General features: G+C 39.8%; 1 protein-coding gene across 1 annotated transcript in view; it reads right to left on the reverse strand.

Annotated features, from left to right (window-relative positions):
• Positions 1-27,147, reverse strand: part of C5 (complement C5) — a 76,813-nt gene that overhangs the window by 36,605 nt on the left and 13,061 nt on the right. The window contains exons 3-22 of the mRNA XM_075015860.1: positions 26,519-26,681; positions 25,491-25,561; positions 23,713-23,804; positions 22,258-22,340; positions 21,968-22,058; positions 20,885-20,990; positions 18,551-18,677; positions 18,122-18,237; positions 17,667-17,867; positions 16,233-16,436; positions 14,897-15,106; positions 14,569-14,718; positions 13,063-13,192; positions 10,661-10,726; positions 8,796-8,996; positions 7,874-7,964; positions 5,277-5,353; positions 3,318-3,457; positions 1,482-1,706; positions 676-736 (exon numbers count right to left, since the gene is read on the reverse strand). Of these exons, the coding sequence (XP_074871961.1) occupies positions 676-736; positions 1,482-1,706; positions 3,318-3,457; positions 5,277-5,353; positions 7,874-7,964; positions 8,796-8,996; positions 10,661-10,726; positions 13,063-13,192; positions 14,569-14,718; positions 14,897-15,106; positions 16,233-16,436; positions 17,667-17,867; positions 18,122-18,237; positions 18,551-18,677; positions 20,885-20,990; positions 21,968-22,058; positions 22,258-22,340; positions 23,713-23,804; positions 25,491-25,561; positions 26,519-26,681 (2,605 nt within the window). The remainder of the gene's footprint in view (positions 1-675; positions 737-1,481; positions 1,707-3,317; positions 3,458-5,276; positions 5,354-7,873; positions 7,965-8,795; positions 8,997-10,660; positions 10,727-13,062; positions 13,193-14,568; positions 14,719-14,896; positions 15,107-16,232; positions 16,437-17,666; positions 17,868-18,121; positions 18,238-18,550; positions 18,678-20,884; positions 20,991-21,967; positions 22,059-22,257; positions 22,341-23,712; positions 23,805-25,490; positions 25,562-26,518; positions 26,682-27,147) is intronic.

Genomic DNA, 27,147 nt, shown 5'->3' on the forward strand with positions numbered 1-27,147 from the left:
GGTCTAATTGTGATCAGAATTTTAGTGTATAGATTAATCTATAGTTAAGCTGAAGTGACTTCTGTTCTAGGGAAAGCAACATTTGTTAATTGGTTTTCCTGCACAACTAAATTCAGAAAAATCTAAAAGTTTGCATGCCATGTGAGTAAATATTCCTCTAACCATTCCAATTAAGCAAAATCTAAAAGAATGGCTGGCTACTTTGACTGGGAGTTCACTATTGTCTGCTAGGGTGTGTAATTTCATAGTAGAAGAGTGGCTCTCACACTGTGGATCAAGATCCCCTTAATGTGTGGTCATCAGGGCTGGCTTAGACTTGTTAGGGCCTGGGGCTGAAGCCCAAACCTTGCTGCCCAGGGCCAAAGCCAAAGCCTAAGGGTTTCAACCCTAGGTAATAGGGCTCAAGTTGAAAGCCCCCTGTCTGGGGCTAATGCCCTTGAGCTTCAGCATTGGCTTGGATCACCTGAGGCAGTGGGGCTTGGGCAGGCTCAGCCTTTGAGCTGAACTCCTATGGTCATGATATGATGTGTGTTGTTCAGAAGAAGGTCGTGGTGCAATGAAGTTTGAGAACCACTGTTGTAGAGATATTGTGCCATGAAGAAGATTAGATTTTGATGTTTGTCTGGGTTTGCAGAGAAAAGAACAAATAATGAGCTATAAAATGAGTTTCCATACCATAAACACCTTGTGGATCCAGAGTAAAGCCTGAATGAAGTTCTCTTTTAATACCTTCTGGCTGCAGTCAAGAAGAGGCCAAAACTAAGCAGTACGTCAAAGTACATTATTTAATCTAACACGCTAATTTAAAATATCATGTAATCAGACTACATTATTTTGATCTAATTCTCAGTTTGAAGATTTTGTTTAGAAAAATGTTTATCCACAGCAGCCCAAAACATTTACTTAAAATTAGCAATAGATGTAAATTGGGATTTACAAAACTATAACATATGTATCTTTACAATAAATGTATTTAAGTATTTGAAGAACTGATGCAAACTACATCAATATTCTATCGTCTATTTGCTGATTTTAAGTCACAAACTACAGACTTCATATTTACACCTTCTATTTGCCCGCTAATTGTCTAACACTATTATCCATATATTTTAAGAAGTGAACATGTAAAGGCCCAATCCTAAAGTTGCATCACGGCATAACTCTCTATTAAATCAATGAGAGTTTTATATATAAAAGGACTGTAGGATCAGGCAAATATTTTATGCCTTTTGTATACAACAGAATGGAGACTGTTGAACAACTATTGGTAGCTCTATTAAAGAGAGTGACAAAACTATTTCCAGGTGTACTATTTATTATTTTACAGAACCCAAAAGATTAACTATTTTTATATAAGTAAATTACATACAATACCTGGATGTCATCAGTCAGTGCAGTAACATTCATAGTTGGCTTTCATATGTTTATAAAATGCAGTGCATTTTAAAAAGCAAGATTTATAAAGAACATTATGGTCTTACCACAACATGCAATGTTTTCACTAAAACTTCAGAGTTCTGTTCAGCCACCAATGTAAAGTTAATTGTATGAAGCCCTATTTTCAGAGGGAGTATTTTGAATGCAAGTGATGTGACAGAATAGCTCTCTAGGTTCTGATATTTACAACTCTGCAACCTATTTCGTGGAGTACTTGCAGAACCTTCAAACAAACAGATTCCATCTCCAACTGTTGCTTTAACGCAGAACTGAAACATTAGAGAAGATTATAAAAGATTAGTATAATTTAACACTCGGTGTAGTGTTTATTTTAAACAATTTTACTACTGTTAGCAATTTGTAAAAGTGATTAGTTTTATTATTATTACTTGCATTACAGTAGCACACAGGGATCAGGAACCACAGTGCTTGGCATCATATATACATTTTCATGTAATTTTTCTTGGCAACATTTTATTATAAAATTTCACTGTTTTGTTTCAGTGTATTTTTCACCCCTGCAATTTTGCTTTTCCATTAAATCTCTAGGCAACATTATTTATTTGCTTTCAAAAATGTGTAATCAAGAAAACCATCCTCAATTTGAAATTTTAAACTTAAATTTTGAAGAAAAGCAAAAACATTTATATTATTTATTTTTTACTAGTTATATTGAGATAAGTTGCTAGGTAATTTCCAAACACAGAGGACAGTGCAGTCCCTATGCTCCAAAGAGCCTACAGTTCAAAAAGACAAAAACACCAAAAAGGTAAGTAAAAAGGATACAGCATCCAAGCAATGAGGTGACAGTGATCATTGGGACATCCTATTAGCATAGCATCCATCTTTAAAAAATAGTTTGTGCACTGTATATGAGAGAAAGTGGATGCTACAGAAAGAGAAACATTTATAATGTTGCTGAATGCTTCTGCTGCTACTACTGAATCGAACCCTTCTCCCTGTCCTGTCCACAATTCTTTCTAGCAAAGCTAATGCAGTGCACCCTCAAATGCATAATCAGGTCCATCTATGGTGGGAGAACAGAGGGGGCAACTACCGCAGTGTCCAACAATTCAAAAGGGTACCCTATGGCTAGAGCCCCAAGCTCCTTAAATTGCCACAGGAACCCTGCACGATGTGCTCCAGGCAGCACTAAGGGCTGGTTGGAGATGGAGCAGGGGCAGAGCACAGGACTGGACATAGCTGAGGATTGGCTACTCTCAGCCCTGCCCTTGCTGTGAGCGCATAGCCATTCCCCTAACAAACCTTGCCCAGGGGCCCAGCAAGTCTGTTGGTTCCCCTGCATGTAGTCTTTACAGGAAGGATGGACCAGATTATGCAGTGAAATAAAAAGATGCAATTATCAGTGCATTTCTAGATGTACAAAATTGTTAATTCTTCAGTCCTAAAGGTTTTATTTTCCTCACATTTGATCAAGAGTGCTGCCTTCTCAGTTCAAGAAGCTAAGATGCAGAAACTCCAACCATGATTATGCTCACTACAGTCCACTGGAGCTGGCCTCAGAATTTAGCATGTTATTTCATTCGTTTGTTGCTCTTCTGCCATTTTGGCTTCCCCTTTTCACCACTTCCCACTGAGGACTGGCCAGACTGCACACCAGGATGCTCTACAAGCCTAGCTATTGTTTCTGTCTGGGTGCAGTTGCTTTTTTTTTTTAAAAATCTTTCAAACTGTGCCCAAATACAATGTGACAGGCACTATAGAAATAAAAATAAATTAAATTATGAAGTACAATCCTGAATTTTGTAACAATAGGAGTATCTTGACTCATGCATATTTACTGGATACCTGCAGAAGCAAATCCTTTGTCAGTAAATCACAATATTATTTATATAAAATTCAGAAATTCCACAAGTTACCATTATTCTGGAATTTCTGTAGTTGTAAACAGATCCTTTTAACTCAATTTGTTCTCCACGCACAACAGAATAAGGTATCTGCATGTTCAGGAAAACATTTTTTAAAACCTGGGCTTGGAGTGCCTTAGCAACACATATACCTAGGAAGAAATAAAAAGATAATAGTACAGTATGATACATTACATCATGTAAGCAGAAGCTCACATTTTATGCAGACGATTCTCTCATTCCTCATTCCAAGAAGTAGCTCCATATCACTCTTCACACTCATCTCACCTTTCTAGTTTCCCATCTGACTACAAAATCAACTGAAATGTCAGTTTGGGTTGTCTGAAATCATCTGGGACTCATTCTACCTTCTCTTTTTCAATTGCTATACACTACTAATCCCTTGTGCTCACTTCAGTGTCCTTATCTGGCTTCTTAGTTCTCACCTTCCTAGTGGTAGGATTTTCTTTTTCAGTTGTCCTACCCATCTATCATAAAATCTTTGCTCCTCCCTCTCTTCAAGAAATTAAGCCACTTCCTCTTTAGAGATCTTATTGTGAAATTTTCTTTGTTTTACAGCCTCCTACATGATAACTGTATAAAACAGAATCACAACCAAGGCAGAACATTTTTAAAACTTCTGAGAAGTACATAAATATTCAAACTATAAGCATATTGAAAAAACAGTAAAGAAGGGTGATATGTTTAAAATCAGACACCTCTGCTTGGGTGGGCAGAAAGAAAGACCATAAAATTAATTTCCACAATGCTTCTGGCATGCAAGACTCTCATAAGCTGCGTCTACACGTGCACGCTACTTCGAAGTAGCGGCAGTAACTTCGAAATAGAGCCCGTCACGTCTACACGTGTTGGGCGCTATTTCGAAGTTGAAATCGACGTTAGGCGGCGAGACGTCGAAGTCGCTAACCCCATGAGGGGATGGGAATAGCGCCCTACTTCGACGTTCAACATCGAAGTAGGGACGTGTAGACGATCCGCGTCCCGCAACATCGAAATAGCGGGGTCCTCCATGGCGGCCATCAGCTGGGGGGTTGAGAGATACTCTCTCTCCAGCCCTTGCGGGGCTCTGTGGTCACCGTGGGCAGCAGCCCTTAGCCCAGGGCTTCTGGCTGCTGCTGCTGCAGCTGGGGGTCCGTGCTGCATATACAGGGTCTGCAACTAGTTGTTGGCTCTGTGTATCTTGCACTGTTTAATGAAAGTGTGTCTGGGAGGGGCCCTTTAAGGGAGCGACTTGCTGTTGAGTCTGCCCCGTGACCCTGTCTGCAGCTGTGCCTGGCTCCCTTATTTCGATGTGTGCTACTTTGGCGTGTAGACGTTCCCTCGCTGTGCCTATTTCGATGTTGGGCTGAGCAACGTCGAAGTTGAACATCGACGTTGCCAGCCCTGGAGGACGTGTAGACGTTATTCATCGAAATAGTCTATTTCGATGTCGCAACATCGAAATAAGCTATTTCGAAGTTGGGTGCACGTGTAGACGTAGCCATAGATTCCTAGCATCAAAGGCTGATGCTTTATTCCATTTGACAAATAGGATTAGAAGTTTTCAGATGGGATATAAAATTGTTTCCAGTGCTTACAGTTTTACAGGCAGTGGTAAAATCAAGCCAGAATTATGCAAAGTAAAGACACATGAATGTATCCAGAATTTGAGGAATTTAATATATATTTCATGAACCAACTAGGCTAAAAATAGCAGTCTCTTGCAAATAATATTAGTCTCTATTCTTGGTATTCTCAGAAATAGCTAGCCAGCAAAAATGAAGCCTATTTATCAGATACAACAGCATTCCATATATCAAGGACCAGTTTTTCGATGATGCCGACAGTCAAAAGAGAATTTTCAATATTAGTAGCACAGTAACAGAGAAAGAAAAACGTCTTGCAAAACAAATCTAAATCCAAAAATTTCCTAATTATTTTGGTTACCACAGATGAGGCTGAAATCCTTACCTTTATCTGAAATGCTAACACCCTGTATTTCCCATGTAGTCAGAGAATCAGGAAGAGTCACAGAAAGGGCCTTTGATCTATATAACAAATATTTCTGAAAATTAGTACATTTTATAAATTGTTATTTGTTAGTATCGACAATTGACTCAGCACAGCACAACACAACACACTTTTACTGAGAGGAGTTTGCAGTCTCAAAGATTCAGGTAAGACGGGGGGGAGATCTAGATCTATTAGCTCAGAATGTTTAAAACAATTTTGTTAGATTAGATTTAGCATTACTTGGCCTTGCAAAAATCTGTGACTTTTTAGAACTATTGTGAATAAAAACAGAGCTGGGACTAGGAGGTCAGTTTCCTGTACAGGAACCAAATGGGGGAAAAAATGTCAAGAGGAGCTGGGCCCAGCCTCTCCTGGGAGTCATCATCCACCTTCCAGCTCAGACTGATCCAACGACTACAAAAGCCAGCAAGTAGTTCATCTAGTGAGCGGAGCTGTGGTAAGGAGGGGAATGCCAGTGGCTAGCAAAGAATGGAGAGACATACAGGGAAACGAGTAGCTTTGTGTTCATACTCCTGGAGAGGGGAGACAGCCTACCAGTCTATGGTTCTTTCAGATGAGGGCAACATCATAATGCTTATGGTCAAAAGGGTAGAGTTCAGATTGTACAGACTAAATCCATGATGTCCAATACTTTCACCACTCACCACAGGTGGTGAACAGCACACCACGGTGTGGTGATTCCGGCTCTAAAGCTGCATGTGGCTCTTCCTCGGGCCATATGCAGCGAGTGCCATCCGCCCATTCTGTGCACGCATCCCACTGCTTGGTAGGAGAAGCGCATGACAGCAGTGACTGGATGCTCCAGCAGCTCCGATGGCCCCAGTTCTGGCAGCTTTGGTGCAGGGGGAGTGGCTGGGGGGTGCCTGGCTCTGGGGGAGGGCAATTATTTAGAATGGGGGTGGGTATGCGGTGGTAAATATGGAAGGACGGCAACAACAAATGTGAAATCTTTGAATTCCTACTGGACAAATTAATTCTGGAGTTTCCCTAACTTGGGAATGTTTTGTTTTGAAACTTTGATGTCTCTTAACGAGATTTTAAAAAAATGGAATAATCACATAGTTCTAAAAAAAGACAACAATCCATCTCATGGGAGAAATCAGGAAAACCAAAAGACTCTCTTTAAAAAAATAGTCAGTCTAAAAATCCTGAAAATTCAAAGCAAAGATATTTCTCCCCTTGCAATTCAGTATGACTCCTCTCCACCAATGGCAGGGGTGGGGAACCTTTTATGGATCACGGGCCACTGACCCACAGAAAAATCAGTCAATGATGAGGTCCCTGACTGAAAAACTAATAAAAAAGACACTCCCCTTAGTTCCCTCACACACCATCTACAGAGCCTAGGGGGGCCAGACCTAATAGATTTTGTGGGCTCTGAGGCGGGGACAAAAATGATGGGTTGGTTCAGTGTGGGAGTAGGATGGCAGGAAGAGGGCTTGGGGTGGAGGGTCTGGGAGGCAGGGAGTGTACAGAAGCAGGCGGGGAGTGGGAGATCTGGGATGCAGGTATGGATGGGGGTGGGTGACCTGGGTAGCAGTATGGTGCAGCAGATGTGAGCTGGGAGGTCTGAGCAGGAGATGCGCAGGAATGGGAGGTCTAGGCAGGAAGGCATACAAGAGCAGGGTGGGAGTAGGTGATCTGGGTGGTAGTGGGGTGCAGTATCAGGCTGAAGGTGGGCAGGAGGGGATTCAGGAGTGGTCGGGGGGTAAGGATGGTCAGGAGGGAGGTGGAGAAGCAGTTTGGGGTTGGGGATCTGAGCAGGAGGGGGTACAGGAGCAGACTGGGGGGTGGGTGGTCTGGGTGATGGGGGGCACTTAGTTGGTGCAGCTCCCTCACCACTCCCAGGCACTGCCCCTGCTGCTTTGATTGGCCACAGTTCTGGCCAATCAGAGAGGCAGGGGCAAGGACTCCCAGCAGTGCTGCACTACCGTTCCCTCAGCTGTGGGGGTGGGGGAATGGGAGCTGTAGCTATGGCATGCAGAACTGCTTCCTGTCCCTGCCAGACACAGCGCTTAGGATGGATCCAGGCCCAGCTTGACTGACTATGGCCTGCAAGGCTCAGGGCTACACACTGCCCACCCAAGAGCTAGCTGGATGCTAGGGAGGGGAGCCCTAAGCCTCAGGGGATGGATCCAGGCAAGCTGCAGGCAGAATCCATACTGTCGGTTGGGAACTCTCCACCCCTGACCCAGTGTATGTCAACACTGCTAGTGAAATTGTGATAGTAGCAGAAGCAGCATGTGCTAATTTTAATCTACCTGCATGGGTATGCCTGCCTATGCTTCAGTTACACCTGCATCTGCAGGGTAGATGGGTAGCCGCAAGAGTACCCAAAAAGGACTGAATTAGGCAGCATGAGCACCTCCCTCAGTAAAGAGCAAGGGAGGCAATTAAGCTTTTCTTTCTCTGTACTGAGAATGCCTTTCAATAAGAGATGGGTATCCTAGTTCAGCAAATGGGGCACCTCAGATTCCAGGGAACAGCTTAGCTCATGTATGTCAAATGACAGTAAATGGTTCAGAATAAAATACCCTGAAGAAACTTGGTGGACTTCCCACAACCAGCTTTCAGGAAAGTAGCTTCTAATCTCTGGCTTGTCCAATTCCATTAGAGCCTGAAATTCTGAAAAGGAAGAACAAATAAAGCAATTCAGAGATTTCTAAGGTTTTCTACCTACAACCTCAAAAATTATTACAGCCTAGAACAGGGATATGCAACCAAAATAGCAAGAAGAGCCATTTTTTCTCAAATTCAGTTACAAAATCAATACTTCAAGAGCCCCAATGTACGTGAATACGAGACAGTTCTCAATAAATAATGTCAACCCGAACTTTTTGTCACCCATATTTTAAAAGCAGTGCACACACAATGGACTGTATCACTTGGAAAGTTAAGTTACTCCCATCCCCAAGCTTTATCCCCAACCCACAAACCTGTCCTCCCTACCCCAGGTTTAATCCCTTCAGTCTCAAACCGCCTCCCCAGCCCCAGGATTTACCCACCTCAGCCAATGAGCTCCACACACTGCTGCTGCTCCCCCCTGCTGCCTACTTCTCAGCAAGGCTGCCCAGCTCTGGCAGGGCAGGCTCAGTAGCCCCTCCCCACAGCTCTCCTGCAGACGGACTCTCCACATGTGGAGCCCTTCTTCCTCTTCCAGGACTCCCTGCCCTGCCAGCTTCACCCACCCTGCCACAGCTGCCTGCTCAGCAGCTAGTGAGGCTTCTACAGCAAAAACAAAAAACTAAGTGGCAGCAGCCTCTGGAGCTGCAAATGGAGTCAGTGGTGGCAGCACTGGGAACTGCAAGTTGACAGCCCTGGCCTAGAATCTTTGCATTTGTTTTTCTTGTTAAATTAAAACAGATGATTTAAATGTTTTTACAATAGGCTGTCAATCTAAAATAATCATACACACCCACATTAATTAATACATTCACAGACAAATTTGAAACTTACGCATTCTTGCCAATATTAAAACTTTGTGGGTCTCACTCTTCCGTAGTTGTGTTGCAAATTCACAGCAATCCTTAAACGCTTTTATGCACCTAGGAACACTCTTAATACGCTCAGCTCTCTGATCACAAGTCTCCTGGAGTGGAGATTCTCTTACTCCAGACATGCAACACTTCCGAATCTCTGTATTAACATATTTGGAAGCTGAAATAATAGATAAAATACCTTAAATAATCACTTCCTTGAGATTAAATTCTTTTAAAAGAATGACTTTAATTGGTCATACTGAAGTAAAGTTTCAGTCATTAAGGCAATCATGTACCACCATGATAAAGATGGACTTTTCAGGAAGAAATAAAATTTGTCAATTTTTACCTCCCAGTGCTCAAAGTGATCTCACCATATTATGCTGAATCAAAATTTTAAAACAAATAAGGTAAAGGATGTAAATAATATTTTGAGGTCAGACACAAAAACCAGAATAATTTGTTGCATCTTTTCTAGCCTATGTTGCATGAACTGGTGGTCTCAGTCTAGTCCTTATTGGATTGTACACATATTAGAAATGCCAGCTGAACAACTGGCACACTAGTGAGAACAAATGTCAAAAATTTAAAGATCGCATGGCCAAAAATACTGTTCCGCCTCTATATGGTTGTGGCAGACTGTCATGTTATTACAGCTTGCACATCCCTGGTCCAGCAGCTTCAGGACCTGAGTGGTCCCAGATCAGGGATTTTGCCAGACCAAGGGAGGTCAGTGTCCCCTGCTAGCCTCCTGCACCCAGGCTCTCCTCTCGGCTGTGGGCCTGTTTCCAGCCCCTCAGCCCCTTTCTGGCCACTGCAGGACTGCCAGCTTTTCGGCCTGGGGAGCTGATTTCTGGCCCTGGCCACCACTCCCAGCCACGTACCACTTCTCCCAGGTCCCAGCTAAAGCTCCTTGGTGGCTGGCTTCTCAGATCCCCAGCTGCAGGCTGCTGGCCTCCTAGCGGATACTGGGCCACTGGTTTCCCAGCCTGGCAGCATTTCTCTAGCCAATGTCAGGTCAATGGTTCACCAGCCCCAGCAATAGCTCCCCAGCCAATGCCAGGCTACCAGATCCCTGGCCAATGTTGGGCTGCTGGCTTGCTGGCTCCCTGGACAATGCCAGGTTGCTGGTGCTCCCCACACCCAGACCCCCACCCACCAGCAGCTGATGCCAGGGAGACTGGCCACCACTCTCTGGCCCTGACCCCTGCCAGTCCTTGTCACCAGCCCAGACTGACTTTCAGCTAGCCCCCAGTTCAGGCTGCCATGGCTCTCTGGTCCAGAAATGGTACTGTTAGACCATGGATGTTGCTGGACCAGAGACTACCAGATTTCAGAGATGCAATCTGTAATTTGTACTGTGGCCACATATTGGCAAGGAACTGAAGCAATTGCTCTATTTTAAGAATGTGCTTGAGTCCCACTGACTTCAATATAAGCAAGTGTTTACAAGCCTTTCTGAATTGGGTCCTCTGACAAATCTGGCAAATGATCTTGCAATCTAGTTCTAATTGTGCACACTCAAAATTTAAACCTTTATATTTCTGTTTCCTAATGCACAGCATCTTTTTTCATAGTAACAGAGAGAAAGCCATGCTAGTCTATATACCATCAAAACAAAAAAGCAGTCAAGTAGCACTTTAAAGACTAACAAAATAATTTATTAGGTGAGCTTTCGTGGGACAGACCCATTTCTTCATAGTCTGTTCTGGTATGGCTATGGTCTGAAGAAGTGGGTCTGTCCCACGAAAGCTCACCTAATAAATTATTTTGTTAGTCTTTAAAGTGCTACTTGACTGCTTTCATCTTTTTTCATTAATTTGAACAAAACTATTGCACCACCTTTTTTTTCTATTTCCTCTTCAAAGGTGGATCTTCTAGGTCTTACAATTGCTTTACAACTTTTATCTATTAAAAAAAGAAAGAAAACAAGAACATGTTATAATATTTTTTCTACTAACATCAACTCAGCTGTAAAATAAACCAGTGAAAGTACATTACAGGATTGATCTGTGAATTGGCATGTTTTTGTGTTTTGTCTTGCAAAACTACTAACTGCAGTATACAACCTAGAACATAAATCAGCTTCTGTAACAGAGGCTGGGAGGATAGCTAACATGAAATCAATTTTTTTTTAAAGTCTCCAGAAGCAATCCTGGCCATTTCAGACCAGGAAGCCTAACTTCAATACTTGGCAAACTTGTTGAAACTATAGGAAAGAACAGAATGATCATACACAAAGGTGAACACAACTTGTTGGAGAAGATAGTCAGCAAGATTTCTGTAAAGGGAAATCATGCCTTGCCAATCTATTAAAATAGTTTGAGGGGGGTCAATAAGTAGGTGGCCAAGGGGAATCCGGTGGACATAGTGTACTTGGTTTTTCAGAAAGCCTTTGAAAAGTTCCTCTAAGACTCTCAAAAAAAGCCTTGGGATAAGAGGGAAGGTCTTCTTGTGGAGCAATAACTAATAAAAATACAGGAAACAATGGGTAAGGGACAGTTTTCAGAACGAAGGCTGTGTCTACACAGGCACAAATCTTCAAAATAGCCATATTTCAAAAATTACTAATGAGGCGCTGAATTGAATATTCAGCACCTCATCAGCATTAGGATGCTTCTGGCTGTGGCGTTTCGAAATCCCCGTTTTTGAAAGTGCGCGGCTACATGGGTGTCCTTTTCGAAAGGACCCGCCCCTTTCAAAATCGCCTTATTCCGAGCCGCGTGCTTTCAAAAACGGGGCTTTAGAAGCGCCGCGGCTGGAAGTGTCCTACTGCTAATGAGGCACTGAATATTCAGTTCAGCGCCTCATTAGTAATCTTCTAAATGGCCATTAGCATGGCTATTTCGAAGATTTGTGCCCGTGTAGACACCCGAAGAGAGGTATTACAGCAGTGTCCCCCAGTGGTATGTACTGGGATCAATGCTGTTTAACATATCCATAAATGATTTGGAAAAGGGAGCAAACAGTGATGTGCCACAATCTGGAGATGATACTGAACTACTCAAGAAAAATAATCCCAAAGCAAAAGTCTCACAAGGGATCTCATAAAACTGGGTAACGAGGCAAAAGAAAAAGATGAAATTCAATGTTGATAAATGAAAAGTAATGCATATTAGAAAACATATTCCCAACTATACATATCAAATTGTGGCATCTTAATGAGGTATTACCAGTCAAGAAAAAAAATCAGAGAGTCACTGTGGACACGTCCTTTAAAATATCCACCTTGTGTGTAACAGCAGTCAGAAAAACCAACAGAATGCTGGAAATCATTAGGAAAGGGATATATAATGAGACAGAAAATATCATATTGCGTTTACATATATATATATATATATATATATATATATATATATATATATAAAAATATGGGACGCACATATCTTGAATACAGCATGCAGATGTGATTAGTCCAATTCAAAAATGATATGTTGGAATTAATATACTGGAATTGGAAAAGGCACAGAAAAGGACAACAAAAATGACTGGTGCATGGGAAAGTTTCCATTTGAAGAGACTGGGGCTTTTCAGCCTGAAAAAGAGACGATTAAGGAAGAATATAATATAGGTGTATAAAATCGTGACTTGTGCGGAGAAAGGAAATGAAGTATTATTTACGCTTTCTCTTAACAGAAGAAGTAGGGGTTCACCAAATAAAATTAATAGACAGCAGGTTCAAAACAAACAAAAGATAGTATTTCTTCACACACTGCAGTCAACCTGTGGAATTCCTTGCCAGAAGGTGTTGCAAAGACCAAAACATTAAGAGGGTCCAAAAAAAAAAACTAGATAAATTCATGGAGAATAGGTCCATCAACAGCTATTAGCCAGGATAAGCAGGGATGGTGTCCATAGATGCTGTTTGCAAAAAACTGGAAATAAGGAACAGAAGATAGATCATTTGGCAATTGCCTGTTTTACTTATTCTGGGACATCTTGCATTGGCCACTTGTCAGAAGGCAGGATATTGGGCTAGGTGGATCACCGTTCTGACCAATATGGCCATTCTTATGTTCTCATTTATAACATGGGTTCATTATATAATTAGAATGAGGCACTCAAAGCGTGAGAATTAAGATATGTAGTTTTACCAGAATTACAATTCTTAATTAAAGTGTATTTATGAGACAATGATTCTCACATTATTCTTCCTTATTGTGTAACTAAGGTCCAATAATGTAATTGTGAGCGATGCTATTTGCAAAAGAACAGATTTGAATTAACTTGTAAAGAATAATTACCTTCTACGTTAGAGTCATCAGCATTAGCATTGGTGAGAAACGTAAGCCCAGCTAACTGGAATACATCAACATTGTTCTGCCCTCCGCCAGCACCACATCCAAGGTCACTCTTTTCCAAATCTAACAGTACCTATTGAAAAAGTGAGTCAGGAGCTAATTTGAATGTGAAATATATTATATGACAAAAGAGAGCATTGACCTGGACCCGTGAGCATTAACAAGTCATTTAGCCAGTGAAATTATATAAGGAGGGTCCTAGGAAAATCATGCTCCACTTTGCTCATTTTCATGGTCATAGGATTTTAAAAATAGTAAATGTAATTATTTCAGCTGTTTAAATCTGAAATATGGTATTCTAACTGGAGAGGTTCTGACACAAAAATGAGTTGTGGAGGGTTGCAAGTTTTTAGGGGGATTGTGGTACTACTGTGCTGCAGGTGGCGGTGCTGCCTTCTGAGCTAGGCAGTAGGAGAATGGTGGCTGCTGGCCAGAAGCCCAGATCTGAAGACAGTCACTGCTAGCAACAGCACAGAAGGAAGGATGGCATGGTATGGTATTGCTAGCCTTACTTGTGCACTATTATCTCCAGAGCTGGGCCACTGATCAGCAGCCATCACTCTCCAGCCACCCAATCCTGAAAGCAGCACAAAAGGAAGGGTTGCAGGAACCTGATCCCACCCCTTAAAATAACCTTGCAACACCTCTGCTCCGCATCACCCTTTCGGATCAGGGTACCCAATTTGAGAAACACTGGTCTCCCTTATAATACTGGTATACAATAGGGTAAAAAGCACACAAAAGACCAGATTTTATGAGGGGAGACCAGATTCCACGGTCTGTGACACATTTTTCACGGCCATGAATTTGTTAAGGCCCTAGATATAAGACTAACATAAAAATATATTTTATGCAAGTGTTGTTATAGCCAGGTCAGTACCAGGACATTAGAGAGACAAATTAGCTAACGTAATATTTTTATTGGACCATCTTCTGTTGTTAAGAGAGACAAGATTTCAATCTTACACAGAGTTCTACTTTATGTCTGGAAAATCTTACTCACTTTTTAAATGAGATACTCTGAGTAAGATTCTCAGACCTTAAGAAAAGAAACTTGAAAGCTTATCTTTGTCAACAGAAGATGGCCCAATAAAAGATATGACCTCCCATACTTCATTGCACAAAAATACATGGTTATTTTTCTCTTCTTGTACTAAACTCCTGAAGAGAGGAATTCCATCTCCATGCCTATGAATCATGGAGCTCTTCAAAACTGGAATTAATTATCATGGGTTTTTTGGTGACTGGAACTGGGGTGCCTCACAACTCATTTCCATGGGGCAAACAATACTTGAAGGGCAACAATTTTTGACTACTACTTAGCTCATCTGGATTTGAACAAGTAATCTAACAGTAAAATACTGTACATCCCCTCATCATGCCTTCTGAATGCATGCAACACAACACAAACTTTCAAGCTATCATTACATTTTGTGACTACTACTTAACTCTTTCCATCGCCTTCTTTCTTGTTCCTGTGACTCCATATATTGCCTTGTCCATAGCTGACAAAGCAACAAAAGAACTGAACTGGGTTTTCATTTTAATTGATATAACCTGGCCTGGTTTATATGAGTCTTCTTCAGATAATATCTGAACCTATGAAAGGAAAACAAATAATGCATTCCTTAAAAAATTAAGACATTAAAAGGCTAACACTTAAACATTTTGGGAAAACACTACAGAGTCTGTGCAACTCAGACTAGAATTTTGCTGATAAAACAAATGCACCACTTACCTCAAGAATGTTTATGGATCTATGGACCTATACACTCACCATGAGGCTACTCCCACATTTCTGTTCTATATTCAGCCAAACTGAATCAGCTACTAATTCTGCAGTGTCCTCTCCAGTGACAATATAGTAAACAAGGAGACGGGCTGAAGGAACCATTTCTTGGGTTATCTGAAAACTGAGATTTTCAAAATCTAATTTCATCTCTCTCTTCTGAGTTCCAAAGCTTACTATTTTTCCTTTGGATAATATCTATGAGATGGAATAAAGAGGAAAAATAAGTCCTGGAAAGTGTTCCGGACTCCCTAGAAATTCACTTTGGCAAACAGAAATATTGTAGATCATCTACAGTATGTGCATTTTATCTGGGGAAAAATACCAAAAAGGAAATTGGAGAAGTTAAATTTTACTTTTATAAAAATTTTTGCCCATTTGCAGAATTTGTATGTGGAACTCACATCGCTTTGTAAAAACTAATTAATCCTCACAATAGTATGTAAAACAGGTAACTTTAGCTTGAAGTCAGAGCATACTAAGAATCAAGCATTTGAGATACTTGATGTAGAATGCCTTAAAACAGTGAAAAAGAGAGTTGTGTTAATTGAAATAGTATTGTTTGTTTTAATAGGAAGAAATTTTGATGTAACACTTTTTATTGGGTATATCATCCTGTAAGCCCTTAGAAAAAATGTAATAGTATACCTGAAAAAAATCAGGAGTGGAATATGCCTTATATTTGGAAGCAGCATGTGCGAAATTTAGACTAGTGCAAGGAAAAAGGATAGAACTCCCCACTCCCAAACATAAGCAAATATGCACTGCAAATTCTGTCTTGCTGTGAACTCATAATCTTGCTTTAATCAACGATACACAACACAGACAGTGCTGCTCAGAAGATTCTTGCTATGAACATGAACAAATTTCCCTTAATGTGTATGACTTCCAAGTGAAGTAAGCACATGGCTTAATGTTTGCTGAATGAGGGCGTTAAGCCAGAAAACTGTGCAAAAAATCAAGTCTGCAAGCTCTTTGTTGTTGATCATAGCTGCATATATTGTCTGGTGGTGCCATTCTTTGAAATGTGGGAGTTCTGTGGGGCACTGTCTTCACAAGGGACTTCACAGACACTTGAGCCTATAGACAGGTGGTTGCCACAATTTCTGATAAAAATGAAGATCAATTTTTCTTCTCATTTTATTAGTTCTCTCCATGTCAAGATTAAAGTATAATATAGGAGCAATGGGGAAAATTTGTGTTGCTGTCTGAATGAAAACTATTCCATGGTTACATACGGGTTTGATCTCTATTATTCTTGATCTGGCACCTTTTACTATATTACACAACAATGTTTTAATGCAACAGTACATCTGTTACTTACCAAATAGCTGTAGTGTTGTATTTTATGAATATAGTGGCTATGTGGATACAAGTTAATGCTCACATACTCTCCTACATGTAGTAGTTTATAATTTGAAGCCCAGTCAATGTATAGGTAGCTTTTGCTGAGTGATGAGTATGCTTTTGCTTCATACTTTTCAGTTGCCTGATTTTCTTCTGATAGACTTGCATCTGCAGTTTTTACCTAGAAATGATAGAATGTGCATAAGAAGATTTCAGATCAACAAATATGAATAATGTTGTGTATAATACCTTTCATTTGGGATCTAAAAGTCCTTCATAATTAATGAAATGAACCTAATAATACCCCGTGAGTCAAGAATTATTGAAGTTATTCTGTAAATAGGTAAACAGAGTCCAAATGAGGCTTATGGACTGATTTCAAGAGAACTAAGCACTCATAAGTCAGCAATAAATGAAAGATCAGGCATCAGGCCCAAATGCATTCTTTAATTATGAAGCTATAATTCCTTCTATTAGATAATTATTGAAGTTAAAATGCACAGCGATATGTAGATAGGATGGATTAAGTGGATCTGACAAAATGACAGCCTACTCAAGCTTTTGGCTGAAATTTACCTCTGCAAATTCTGATTTCAGACAGATGCTGAAATCCCAAAATACCACCAGACACTATTTAGTCCCTTTGTTTGAGACTGAAAGAACAATGAATAAATGGAAATTCTATGAGAAAGCCTACTTTGGGTTATTTCTAGATCAGGATGGGCAATATATTTTGATGGCGGGGGCTCTCCCAAGATTTTGATAAGTAGTCAAGGGCTGCATTTTTCTATGAATGGTGTGCAGGGTCTAGGATGGATGTTGGTTGCAAAAAGGAACTTGGGGTAGGGTATTGGAATACAGTAGAAGGTATGGGGTCTGAGAGGCAATTTGGGTGAAGAAGGCGGTTGTGACCTGTGTGATGGTATTGGGGTGTAGGGTTAGGGAGAGGCTAGGGGTACCAGAGCGGATTCTGATGTGCAGGAAAAATGTTGGAGGGGGCGCAGGGTCTGGGAGGGACTTGTGACGTGAAGGATGTGGGGGTGCAGAGGATTTGGGTGGCAATCTGGTGTGGTGGAGGGGGTGATGTGGGGAAGGGAATGAGAGGGCTTACAACAGTGAGGAAAAGAGGAAATTAAAACAAAAAAATCCAAAATACAGATATTGGTGTGTATCCTAATTAATTGCAATAGACTTAATTTTTTTAAAAATCCAAGTAAATTGTCAGCAAGGGATTAGTTTCAAAATATATTAATATAAGAGTAACTTTCTTCTAAAGTAGTTGCATTTGGTAGTATTGAATATTTCTCACAATTCCTTTGTTATACAATAAAACAAATTTTCTAGTCCACTGTAAATTCTTCCCGTCTTTATTGCAGACAAAAAATAGAGGAGTCAGAAGTATTTAACTCACATGAAATTCCAGCACTTTGCTAGCGGATGGAATATTAACCACAAATAAAGCAGTTCCATCATTCATGCTTGTTTTTCTTGTCCCTGCATCTGAGCCTTCTTGTATCAACTTAGTTGAATCCATTTGCTCATCAAATACTTCTGCACTGAGAACTACTGGAAGGTTTCCCACAGGCTGGTCCAATGTATCCTTTACCTGAACCTGATCATTAGAACAGAGAAACTTTTCTATAAAAATGCTATCAAATTTTTCTTTAAATGAGAGCATTAGGAGGAGTGCCATGGCAGAACCTGTCTATCCACCTGCCACTCTACTTCCACAACAACAAATGGAAACAAAACTGAACAGAGAAGTGGAAATCAAGATGGTAAAAAAGTAGGCAGGTATCAAATAACATACATTAAAAACATGATTATATGTTACAGCATACATCCATATTGATTATATTAACTAACCTTGATGAAAAATGGGAGCCCGGGCTTCACAAAGAGAGGCGTAGCAACCAAGTTGAATTTGTAGGGAGACAGAGCATATCTTACTTCATCAAATTCACTTTCTTCACTAAGTCCACCTAACAAAAATTTATATTTCTTTTGAGAACAGTCTTCCAGGGATCCCATCTTCTCCTGTCTTCAAATGCCCTGTTTCAGGGCAACCCCAGCCATTTGATATATTCATGCCTCAGTCATTACACTCAAGAATCAAACTTTTACAAAATTGAAACATGTAACACTGTACTGGCTTTATCATCTTTTTTTGTTAGGCAGACTTTTGAACACAAAAGATGATCTTGGACCTGGAACTATGTCTATATTTTGTATTTTAATAAGATTTTTATATAAATATGTTCAAATGGGGGACTAAGAAAAGATCAAAATCCCTACCTGTAGATTCCAGAACTGTTACAGCAATATACAGGTATGACCCATCTAACTCTTCTAGGCTATGGTAGCCTATTTCATTAACTGCACGTGCACTGTTAAAATCGATCTCTGTAACTCCATTAACTATCTGATCACAAAACAAAGATAAAGACAAATTATGCTACTGTACATAGTTTAAAAATAATCTTTCTCAGATGTGGACATGTTCATAATTGATTTACAGCAGAGACCAAGGATAAGGAATTCTAACCAAGGAGAACAGAGTTAGTCTCCTGAAAATTAATCAAGTGTTTGCAGGTATTCCAAGGGCTGTCCTTTGGCCTAGCAAAAACTAAGTGTACTGCCTATCCATGCAATCTTTTCTGATATCTTTCATGTCCCAGGAGCAAAGGAAGAAAGAAGGCAGAAGATTCTGGAAGTGCACCAAGCACTAGGTAAGTGAAGGCTTGGTTTTCTGGAACACCAGTCCATCTTCTAGTCAGAAAGAGGACTGCATAGTTTGGATGGCCTCCACCTCAAGAGAAGGAAGACAAATCTTCTCAGTGACAGGTTGGCTGAAGTAGTTGGGAGGCAGTTAAATCAGTAACAAAAGGGGAGGGTGAGGAGAGGGAAATACAAGCACTCAGCACAAAATCAAGATATTGGAAACGAAATGAACTAGGAACCTAAGGACATTAAGAGAAGAAATTGTTAAACTGCCTATCCACCAATGACAGGAGCCCGGGAACAAACAAGAAGAATTACTCATTTATAAATATACATTTAACTGAATTGGTATTACTGAAACCTGGAGGGATGATTTGCATGACTGGAATGTTAAAATCAATGGTTATAACCTATTTAGGATCAATGGGCAAAAAAGGAAGGGAGAATGGCCTTTATCATGGTCAAACGCAAGAAACAGGGAATGGTCAGAGCTGCCCAAGGAGCCTGGGCTGTTGTGGGGAACTGCAGACCCTCTACCTGCTCTCGATGGAGGGTTATTTTGTGCAAGAACAGCTCCCAGCCCCTTGCCCCAACCCCTGGGCACACTGCTCAGGGAAATTGGAGGGTTTGGGACTCCCCACAGTGGCACAGGCTCCCTGGCCAGCTCTTACCATGACCAGGCTCTGGCTTCCAGTCTGGACAAGGGAAAGGATCCTGGGGAGAGGAAGAAGAGCAGGGTCCACTTAGCCCTCCATCAAGAAGAGCCTAGTACCACTACTAGGGGCTGCACTTCCAATGATAGGGGACTTGGTCATTTTATCAGCTTCCACATCATGAAGTACAGTCCTTGGTGCTGCTGCCACTCTGCGCCTGTCTGAGGAACTACATACATGTTAAAAAAGAGGGAGGCCATGGCATTCCCATTTTTAAAATGTTGGGGGCCATAACCCTCTGGCCTCCCAGTCACTGAGCTCTTGTCTCGAATAGGAAGAGAGAGGCTATTTTTACCACTATCTTTGGCAATGGTGAGACAATGATGGAATATTGCACAGTAAAAGCCCAATTACCCAGCCCTTGGATAACCAGCACATTTAGTTAACCGGCATGCCCAGCTATGCGTGGGCCAGCACAACTTATTATCTAACATCCCCACTTCCCCTCTGATACCCACAATTAAAGAAGGATATTAATAAACTAGAGATGGTTCGGAAAAGGATGATTAGAAGGATAACTGAAGGATTAGAAAACAAGCCACAAAGAGCTCAGAGTATTTAACTTAAAAAAGAGAAAGTTAAGAGGGGACTTTATTATATAGTTGGGCTCTACTAGATTCAAGAGAAAGGTAGACCATAATCCAATTGCAGCTTGTCTAAGCTAGACAAATTTGGACTGGATATAAAGTGTACATTTTTAATTCTGAGATCAATAAATCAATGCAACAATTTACCAAGGGTAATGGGGGCTTCTCTATCACCAATAATTCATTAAAGCGTTACTGGAGTACAACTGGGGGAGAATGGTGATTCCAAAGAACTCCCAATACATTTGGAGTTGTTTAGGTCTTGTTAGAAAATTAGTATTATTAAAATTCTGTTTTGAATTTCCTTCATTTGCTTTTTAATCTTCACTGTAAAAATCATTTCACACATTATTTGATTAAATAGCCATTTGGGCCAAACTGAAACCGCTTTCCGTCTGAAACACTGTCTGGTATGTTTCAGTTCAAAGTGAAGTTTAATGTCTTGGATAGCAGTCTCTTAATGGATGCACTGACTTCAATAAGTGATCATGCAAACCACTGCATGGCCTGCAGAGGCCAGCTCCAACTCCCATTCCATTCCCTGGAAACACTTCAATGGAATATATATCAAGCCTGAACTCAATAAACGTGGCTTAGTTCTTTCTTACCTCGGCTACATGCATTGATCTTTTCAACATCTTTTTTACACCGCCTTCAATTATTCCAAAACGCGCATAAACATCTGCCCTGGTGACCTTCTTGTTATAAAAATAGCTTGAGAACAATAAAACAATAAGTTGTTATTGCAATGGATGCTGAAAAGCTGACCATAAAATATCACACACTTACATTTTAATGAACAGTCAGGAGAAACAGATGGTCTTACATTTATCACTGTCAAATGTTTCTGACCAACATACAAACCATGGTTGGTAAGTACTGAAGGGAAGTGCAATCACTGATCTTCCACTGCAGAAAGGACTGTGGTGATTGATCTCTTGAGGAGAAGGCAGTGAAAGTGTAAAGATGGGAGGGCCTTTTGGGTACATCCACCCTGAAGCTGGGCCCATGTCTCTCAGTCTGGACAGACAGACAAGGTCTAGCTCTGCTCAAGTTAGTAACTTAAAAATAGAAATATGGACACTGCAGAATGGGCTTGCCTCATAAATATGGATCCAGCTGGTCAGGCAGGGTTTTACTCAGGTGGCCTGCTGCAATATCCGGGCTGCTATTTTTAATGCAAATGATTGAACACTGGTAGCAGCACTTAATCTACCCAGGCAGGGTGGCATGCTCCCTGCTGAACAGTAGACAAACCCGTAGGCTACAGTTATATTATCAAGCTTTGCACTTTTGCCAGCAGTTGTTCTGCCTCTCAGCCTTGAGGCATAACGCTGCTGTCAACAGACTCTATTGACAAAAAGGCTGTGTGAATGCTCTGGGAAGCCTTCTATCGACAGACAGGGCATCCAGAACAATGGGCAGCCCTGTCTGTTCTGCTTCCTGGTGCCTGTTTTGCAGAGAGAGCAGCCAGGCAGTCCAGCCGCCTTGACGACAAAGCAAAGCACTCTTCCAATTGGCTTTTGTGTGTGTCTGCACTCTGTTGACAGTTTTGTCTGGAAATCTCTTCCAACAATGACTTCTGTCCACAGAGTGTTGTAGTGTATCTCTAGCCTTAGAGACTAGGAGATTCCTCCCACTGAAGTGAGAAGAAGACAAAAGTATTTAAAAGCAAGACCAAATCTCCTTACCTAGCTTTAATAGTAATTCTGAATGTCTCAAATTTCTCAGAACTAATTATGTTCTTTTCTGGTTCTATGGAGATGAAAAAGTTTGGCATTGCTGAAAATTAAGGAGAAAGTTAAATATAACAAACATAATTTTAAGTATTACACATGAAAAGATGTAACTGAAAATAATTCAAAGGATCAAATATCTGTTTTAAACATGATTTTAATTGCGTACTTAAAGGGATTGGAAAATAAGCCTATTGCTTCTGTACTTAGAATTCAGAATTGAAAAACCCAGGATCATATATTACCATATTCTTTGACTTCAAATTTTGCAAGAGCAGTTGTTGTGAAACTCTTTTTGTACTTGGCTTCAATCTTCCACACACCATACCTATAGAATTATGACATTTTAAAAGGTAAGAAATTAATTTTGTCATCCAATAATATAATGTTTTGTCATTCTAGTTTGGAGACTGCTTCAATAAATAATCTACAATTTTGAGTGTTTTTGTGCGAGAAGAGCTTCGAAAAAGCTGAACATTTGCTAGACACATAAGCAAACTTCGATTAGGTCCCTTTTTAATCCGGGTATTACAACTGCATTTTCTTCAGAAAAGTTGTAACCTGGGTTAGTTACCATATGTTGGTTTAAGACTGTTTTTTTTTTTATTTAGACTAGCTGATTGCTAATTAACTTGAGGTAGTTGTAAAATTTGTAACATCGAGTGTAGACACTCCCCAAATGTTTACATTTTATCTTGGAACAAACATTTGGCATTAGGACTAGACTAAAGGGTATATGTTAAACCAGGGATGAGCAAACTTTTGATGTCAGATGCCACTTTTTGCCCTTGAAATTAGCTACCCCCTCCCCAATCTTTCTAATGTGAGACAAAGCGATGGAAATTTTGGTTATGGTCATATGGCAAAAAAAATCCTTTTAGCACGTTTTAGTACGCAGAATGTAAAAACTTTATTAGGGGTATATAAATGTGAATACACATACATGAAAACAGTAACATATTTCAACATTTTTAAGGAGATGGAAGAACTTGAGATCCAGCAGCCAACTTCATGCTCCACTCAGGGGACCCACTCACCAGTTTGCTCACCCCTGTGTTAAACCGTAACTATGTTGACACCAGGAAAGAGTGTATTTTTAACACATGTTAAAATACTAATGGAGACAAGACAAGCTGTAGCTCTCACATGGTAGCTGCTTGCAATATTAAAAATACAGTTTTTTCCTCACGCCAAGGTCTGTGCTCTGAGCTACTAATAAACAGCTCTTGTAGAAAGATTTCAGCTTATGCTGAAAGCTGTCTGTTTTTGGTTAAGAGTGTCAGGAAAATATGTATTTTTAACACTTGTTATCTCATGAAGCAAATCCTCCAAAGGGGACTTGTAGAACTACAGTTGTGTCTGGTATATGTCTGGGGCTCACAGACACTAGCAAAATACAAATAAATAATTACAAATAATAAGTATAGTAGAATTTCAGTGTTATTAACACCCTGGGAACAGAGCTTGCACATCTTTGACCGCATGACTGACACTAGGGTAAAGAAAAATCTGTATTGTTTTAAATTTCTCAGCCACTGGAACATGAGAGGTGTTCCACTGTGCTATAACTGCAGCTTTATTCACCAATACCTTCCCCTGCCACTTCTCCCTCTTCCCCATTTCCACTCTTGCATTTTCCATATACCAGAAGGCCCAGAAATGATATTAACAAGTAATTTTTAAAACAAGCATAAATCTACTTAGGGTTTGAAGGAATCTTGAAGTCAGGAAAAGATAAAATTCCCGTAAAGTCTTCTTCTGCTATCATATCAACTTCTACTCCTTCTGGATCCTTTACCGAAAAAACAAACAAATAACAGTTACAGACAGTAGAATATCACATGCTCATATAGCACATTTAGAGGAGAGTTAGGATTTAGTGACATCTGTGAGAGTATGATCAGATTCATTTCTCATTCAAATGTTGTCCATTTAACTGAAAAGAGAATATTTTTCTGAAACAATTCACATGCTAAAACTGCATCTTAATATTATAGACTATTCCACTAACATGTACAGATCCTTAAACTATTGCACATTGAGACGTGAACTAAACAAAATTAAGATCTAATTCTGAAAAAAAAATCATAAGATTTTTACGCACAGAGCTAATCTCACTGATATGAATTTGGCTGTTCCCAGGCATAAAGTTAATTTGTGGAGGGGAGAAATGGATGTAGTATATCATGACATTAGTAAAGCTTTGGATACTGTCTCGCATAACCTTTGCATAAACAAATTAGGTAAATGCAATCTAGATGGAGCTACTATAAGGTAGGGGAATAACTGTCTGGAAAACAATTCTGAGAGAGTAGTTATCAACGGTTCATAATCATGGTGAAAAGGCATAACTAGTGAGGTCCTGCAGGGATCAGTTCTGTTCAAAATATCTTCATCAATTATGTAAATAATGACATAGAGAGTACACTGTTTTTGGGGATGATACAAAGCTGGGAGTGGTTGTAAGTGCTTGGAAGGATAGATTAAAATTTAAAAATTATACAGATAAACTGGAGAAATGTTCTGAAGTAAACAGGATGAAATTCAGTGAGAACAAATGCAAAGAATTCCACTTGAGAAGGACCAATCAGTTGCACACATAAGGCCTAGGAAGAAGTACTCTGAAAATGGATTTGGGGTTCAAAAGCTAAATATGAATCAACAGTGTAATGCTGTTCCAGAAAAAGCAAACATCATTCTGGGATGTATTAGTAGTAGTGTTGCAAGTAAGACATGGAAAGTAATTCTTACATTCACTATTAGGCTTCATTTGGAATATAATCTCAAATTCTGGGAGCCACATTTCAGGAAAGGTGAGGACAAATAGGAAAAAATCCAAAGAAAAGCAACAAAAATAATTAAGGATCTAGAAAACATGACCTATGGGGGGATTACTGAAAAAATTATGTTTGTTTAGTCTGGAAAAGAGAAGACTGAAAGGAGACATAATAGTTTTCAAGTACATAAAAGGTTATTAGGAGGAGGAGGAAAAAAATTGTTCTTCTTAACTTCTGAGGATAAAACAAGATGCAATGAACTTAAATTGCAGCAAGGGTGGTTTAGGTTGGCAATTAGGATAAACTTCCTAATTGTCAGGGTGGTTAACCACTGGCATAAATTGTTGTGGAATCTCCATCACTGGACATTTTTAAGAACAGATTAACATGTGTCAGGGATGGTCTAGATAATACTTAATCTGTCACGAGTTCAGGACACTGGACTAGCTGACTTCTCGAGGTCCCTTCAAGCCCTATGATTCTATGTGATTAAATGTTTTCAGGATCATTTTCTGACTTTGAAATTGAATCCTCTGATGGAGCTCTGTCCAACTGTGTCAAGTCACTTTTAGGACCACCTACTAAATTGCAATAACAGCTCCACAATAACATCAATAATTTCCCATACTATAGCAGAGTGATTTTCTGTTGAACTGTGGTCTTTTTTATGGTCTCCAAAACACCAATTGCAACAGACTCACCACAAAAGTTAAGATAGCTTCTCTTCGGGCTGGCTTCAGTTCTTCATCCAAAGAATAAACCCTGACTTTCACTGTAAGAATTAATTTATAATATATTTCCAAATGTTCAAATAACCTTTACCTTCTGTACTCATTTATTTCTAGAAATCATTAGAATTCTTGACATGTTGCACATCTGAAAACCCCACTACAGAAATACATTGAAACATTTACTCATGCTATCAGCACTCAGACTTTGCATTGGATTACTACCTCAGATTAAATAATTAAAATCCATAATAAATTCTTTAAATTCCATTATCTCAGCACTCCATTTTTCATGCAGGGGGGAGAAAGCTATAAACTCAATCTCAACAAAGATAGCAATCTAACTCCTTTTTTCAATGAAATACTTCAATAATAGCTTTGAACATATTTTCAGCAAAGATCTTTCTCTTGTCCTATGTGCCTTAGTGTACTCGTCTGTTAAATATTTAGGCTGTGTCTACACTAGCACTCCCCTTTTGAAAGGGGAACCCTTTTCAAAAGGACCCTGAACATTTCAAAATCCCCTTATTCCTATTTGGTTATAGGAATAAGGGGATTTTGAAATGCGTGAGGTCCTTTCAAGAAGGACCCCGTGTAGATGAGCCACGCACAATCGAAACTGGCACTTTTGAAGTGCCGTGGTTTCTATTATGCTGAGGCACTGCATATTCATTGCGGCACCTCATTAGCATATCCCGAAGTGTCTCACTAGCACCCCCCTTTAAAAAGGGAGGTGCTAATGTAGATATAGCCTTAATTGTGAAAGATGGAGAGTGGGACTGATGGAAGGAATTTTTCAAGAAACAGTTAATTTATGAGAGCTAACACACTGCAAATTATTATTTGGGTGTTCAAATAGACTATCCACTTAAATAGAGAGTAATCAATGAAAACAGAGCAATGTAGTTGAACATTTAAAGTAAATTAAAATGCTAATTCCTTGGCAATATAGACTCACTTTAAAGCTTTAAACCAAACAAAAGAAACAGGCATTCTTGTACCTGACTGGTCAGGAGTATAAATGGGTTTGTCTGTCTGAATAAAGAGAAATCCATTTTTAAATGTAACTGCCATTTTTTTCTCTCTTGTAAAATGTGAAGAACTAACTGCCAGATACACATAGATGACTGAACTTCCAGTTCCTGGCAAATCTTTTGGTTGAATCTGCCAGAGATTGTGGAGGGAGAAAAATAAAGATTATTAGTAAATATGAAAATAATCAAACTATGACTTTTCCCTGAATTTCTTGTTGAACAGAATATCTTAAAGATAATTAGCATTCTAATGTTATTTGCGAAAATGTTATCAATGCCAGCATCATGAAGGAATTTCTTCCCCATTTCCACAACATATAAATGATTTGGATCATTACAGTAGGATTCTCTTTTATCTGGAACACCTATTACCAGACATTTTCAGAGGTAAAATATGTCACTAGAGGGATCAACATATAATTGCATTATAACTCATTCAAGTTCCATTTCACTCCAAAGATGATGGTCTGGCCTCTTTGAAGTTAATGGGAACTTTTCCACCGACCTCAACAGGGCCTTAAATTCCCCACTAAAATAGTCCACATAGTTCTTTAGATTGAGCCCACAACTAATTAATTTGTACATACCCTTTGTTG

This window comes from Carettochelys insculpta, chromosome 21, assembly GCF_033958435.1.
Source record: "Carettochelys insculpta isolate YL-2023 chromosome 21, ASM3395843v1, whole genome shotgun sequence".
Taxonomy (NCBI): Eukaryota; Metazoa; Chordata; order Testudines; family Carettochelyidae; genus Carettochelys; species Carettochelys insculpta.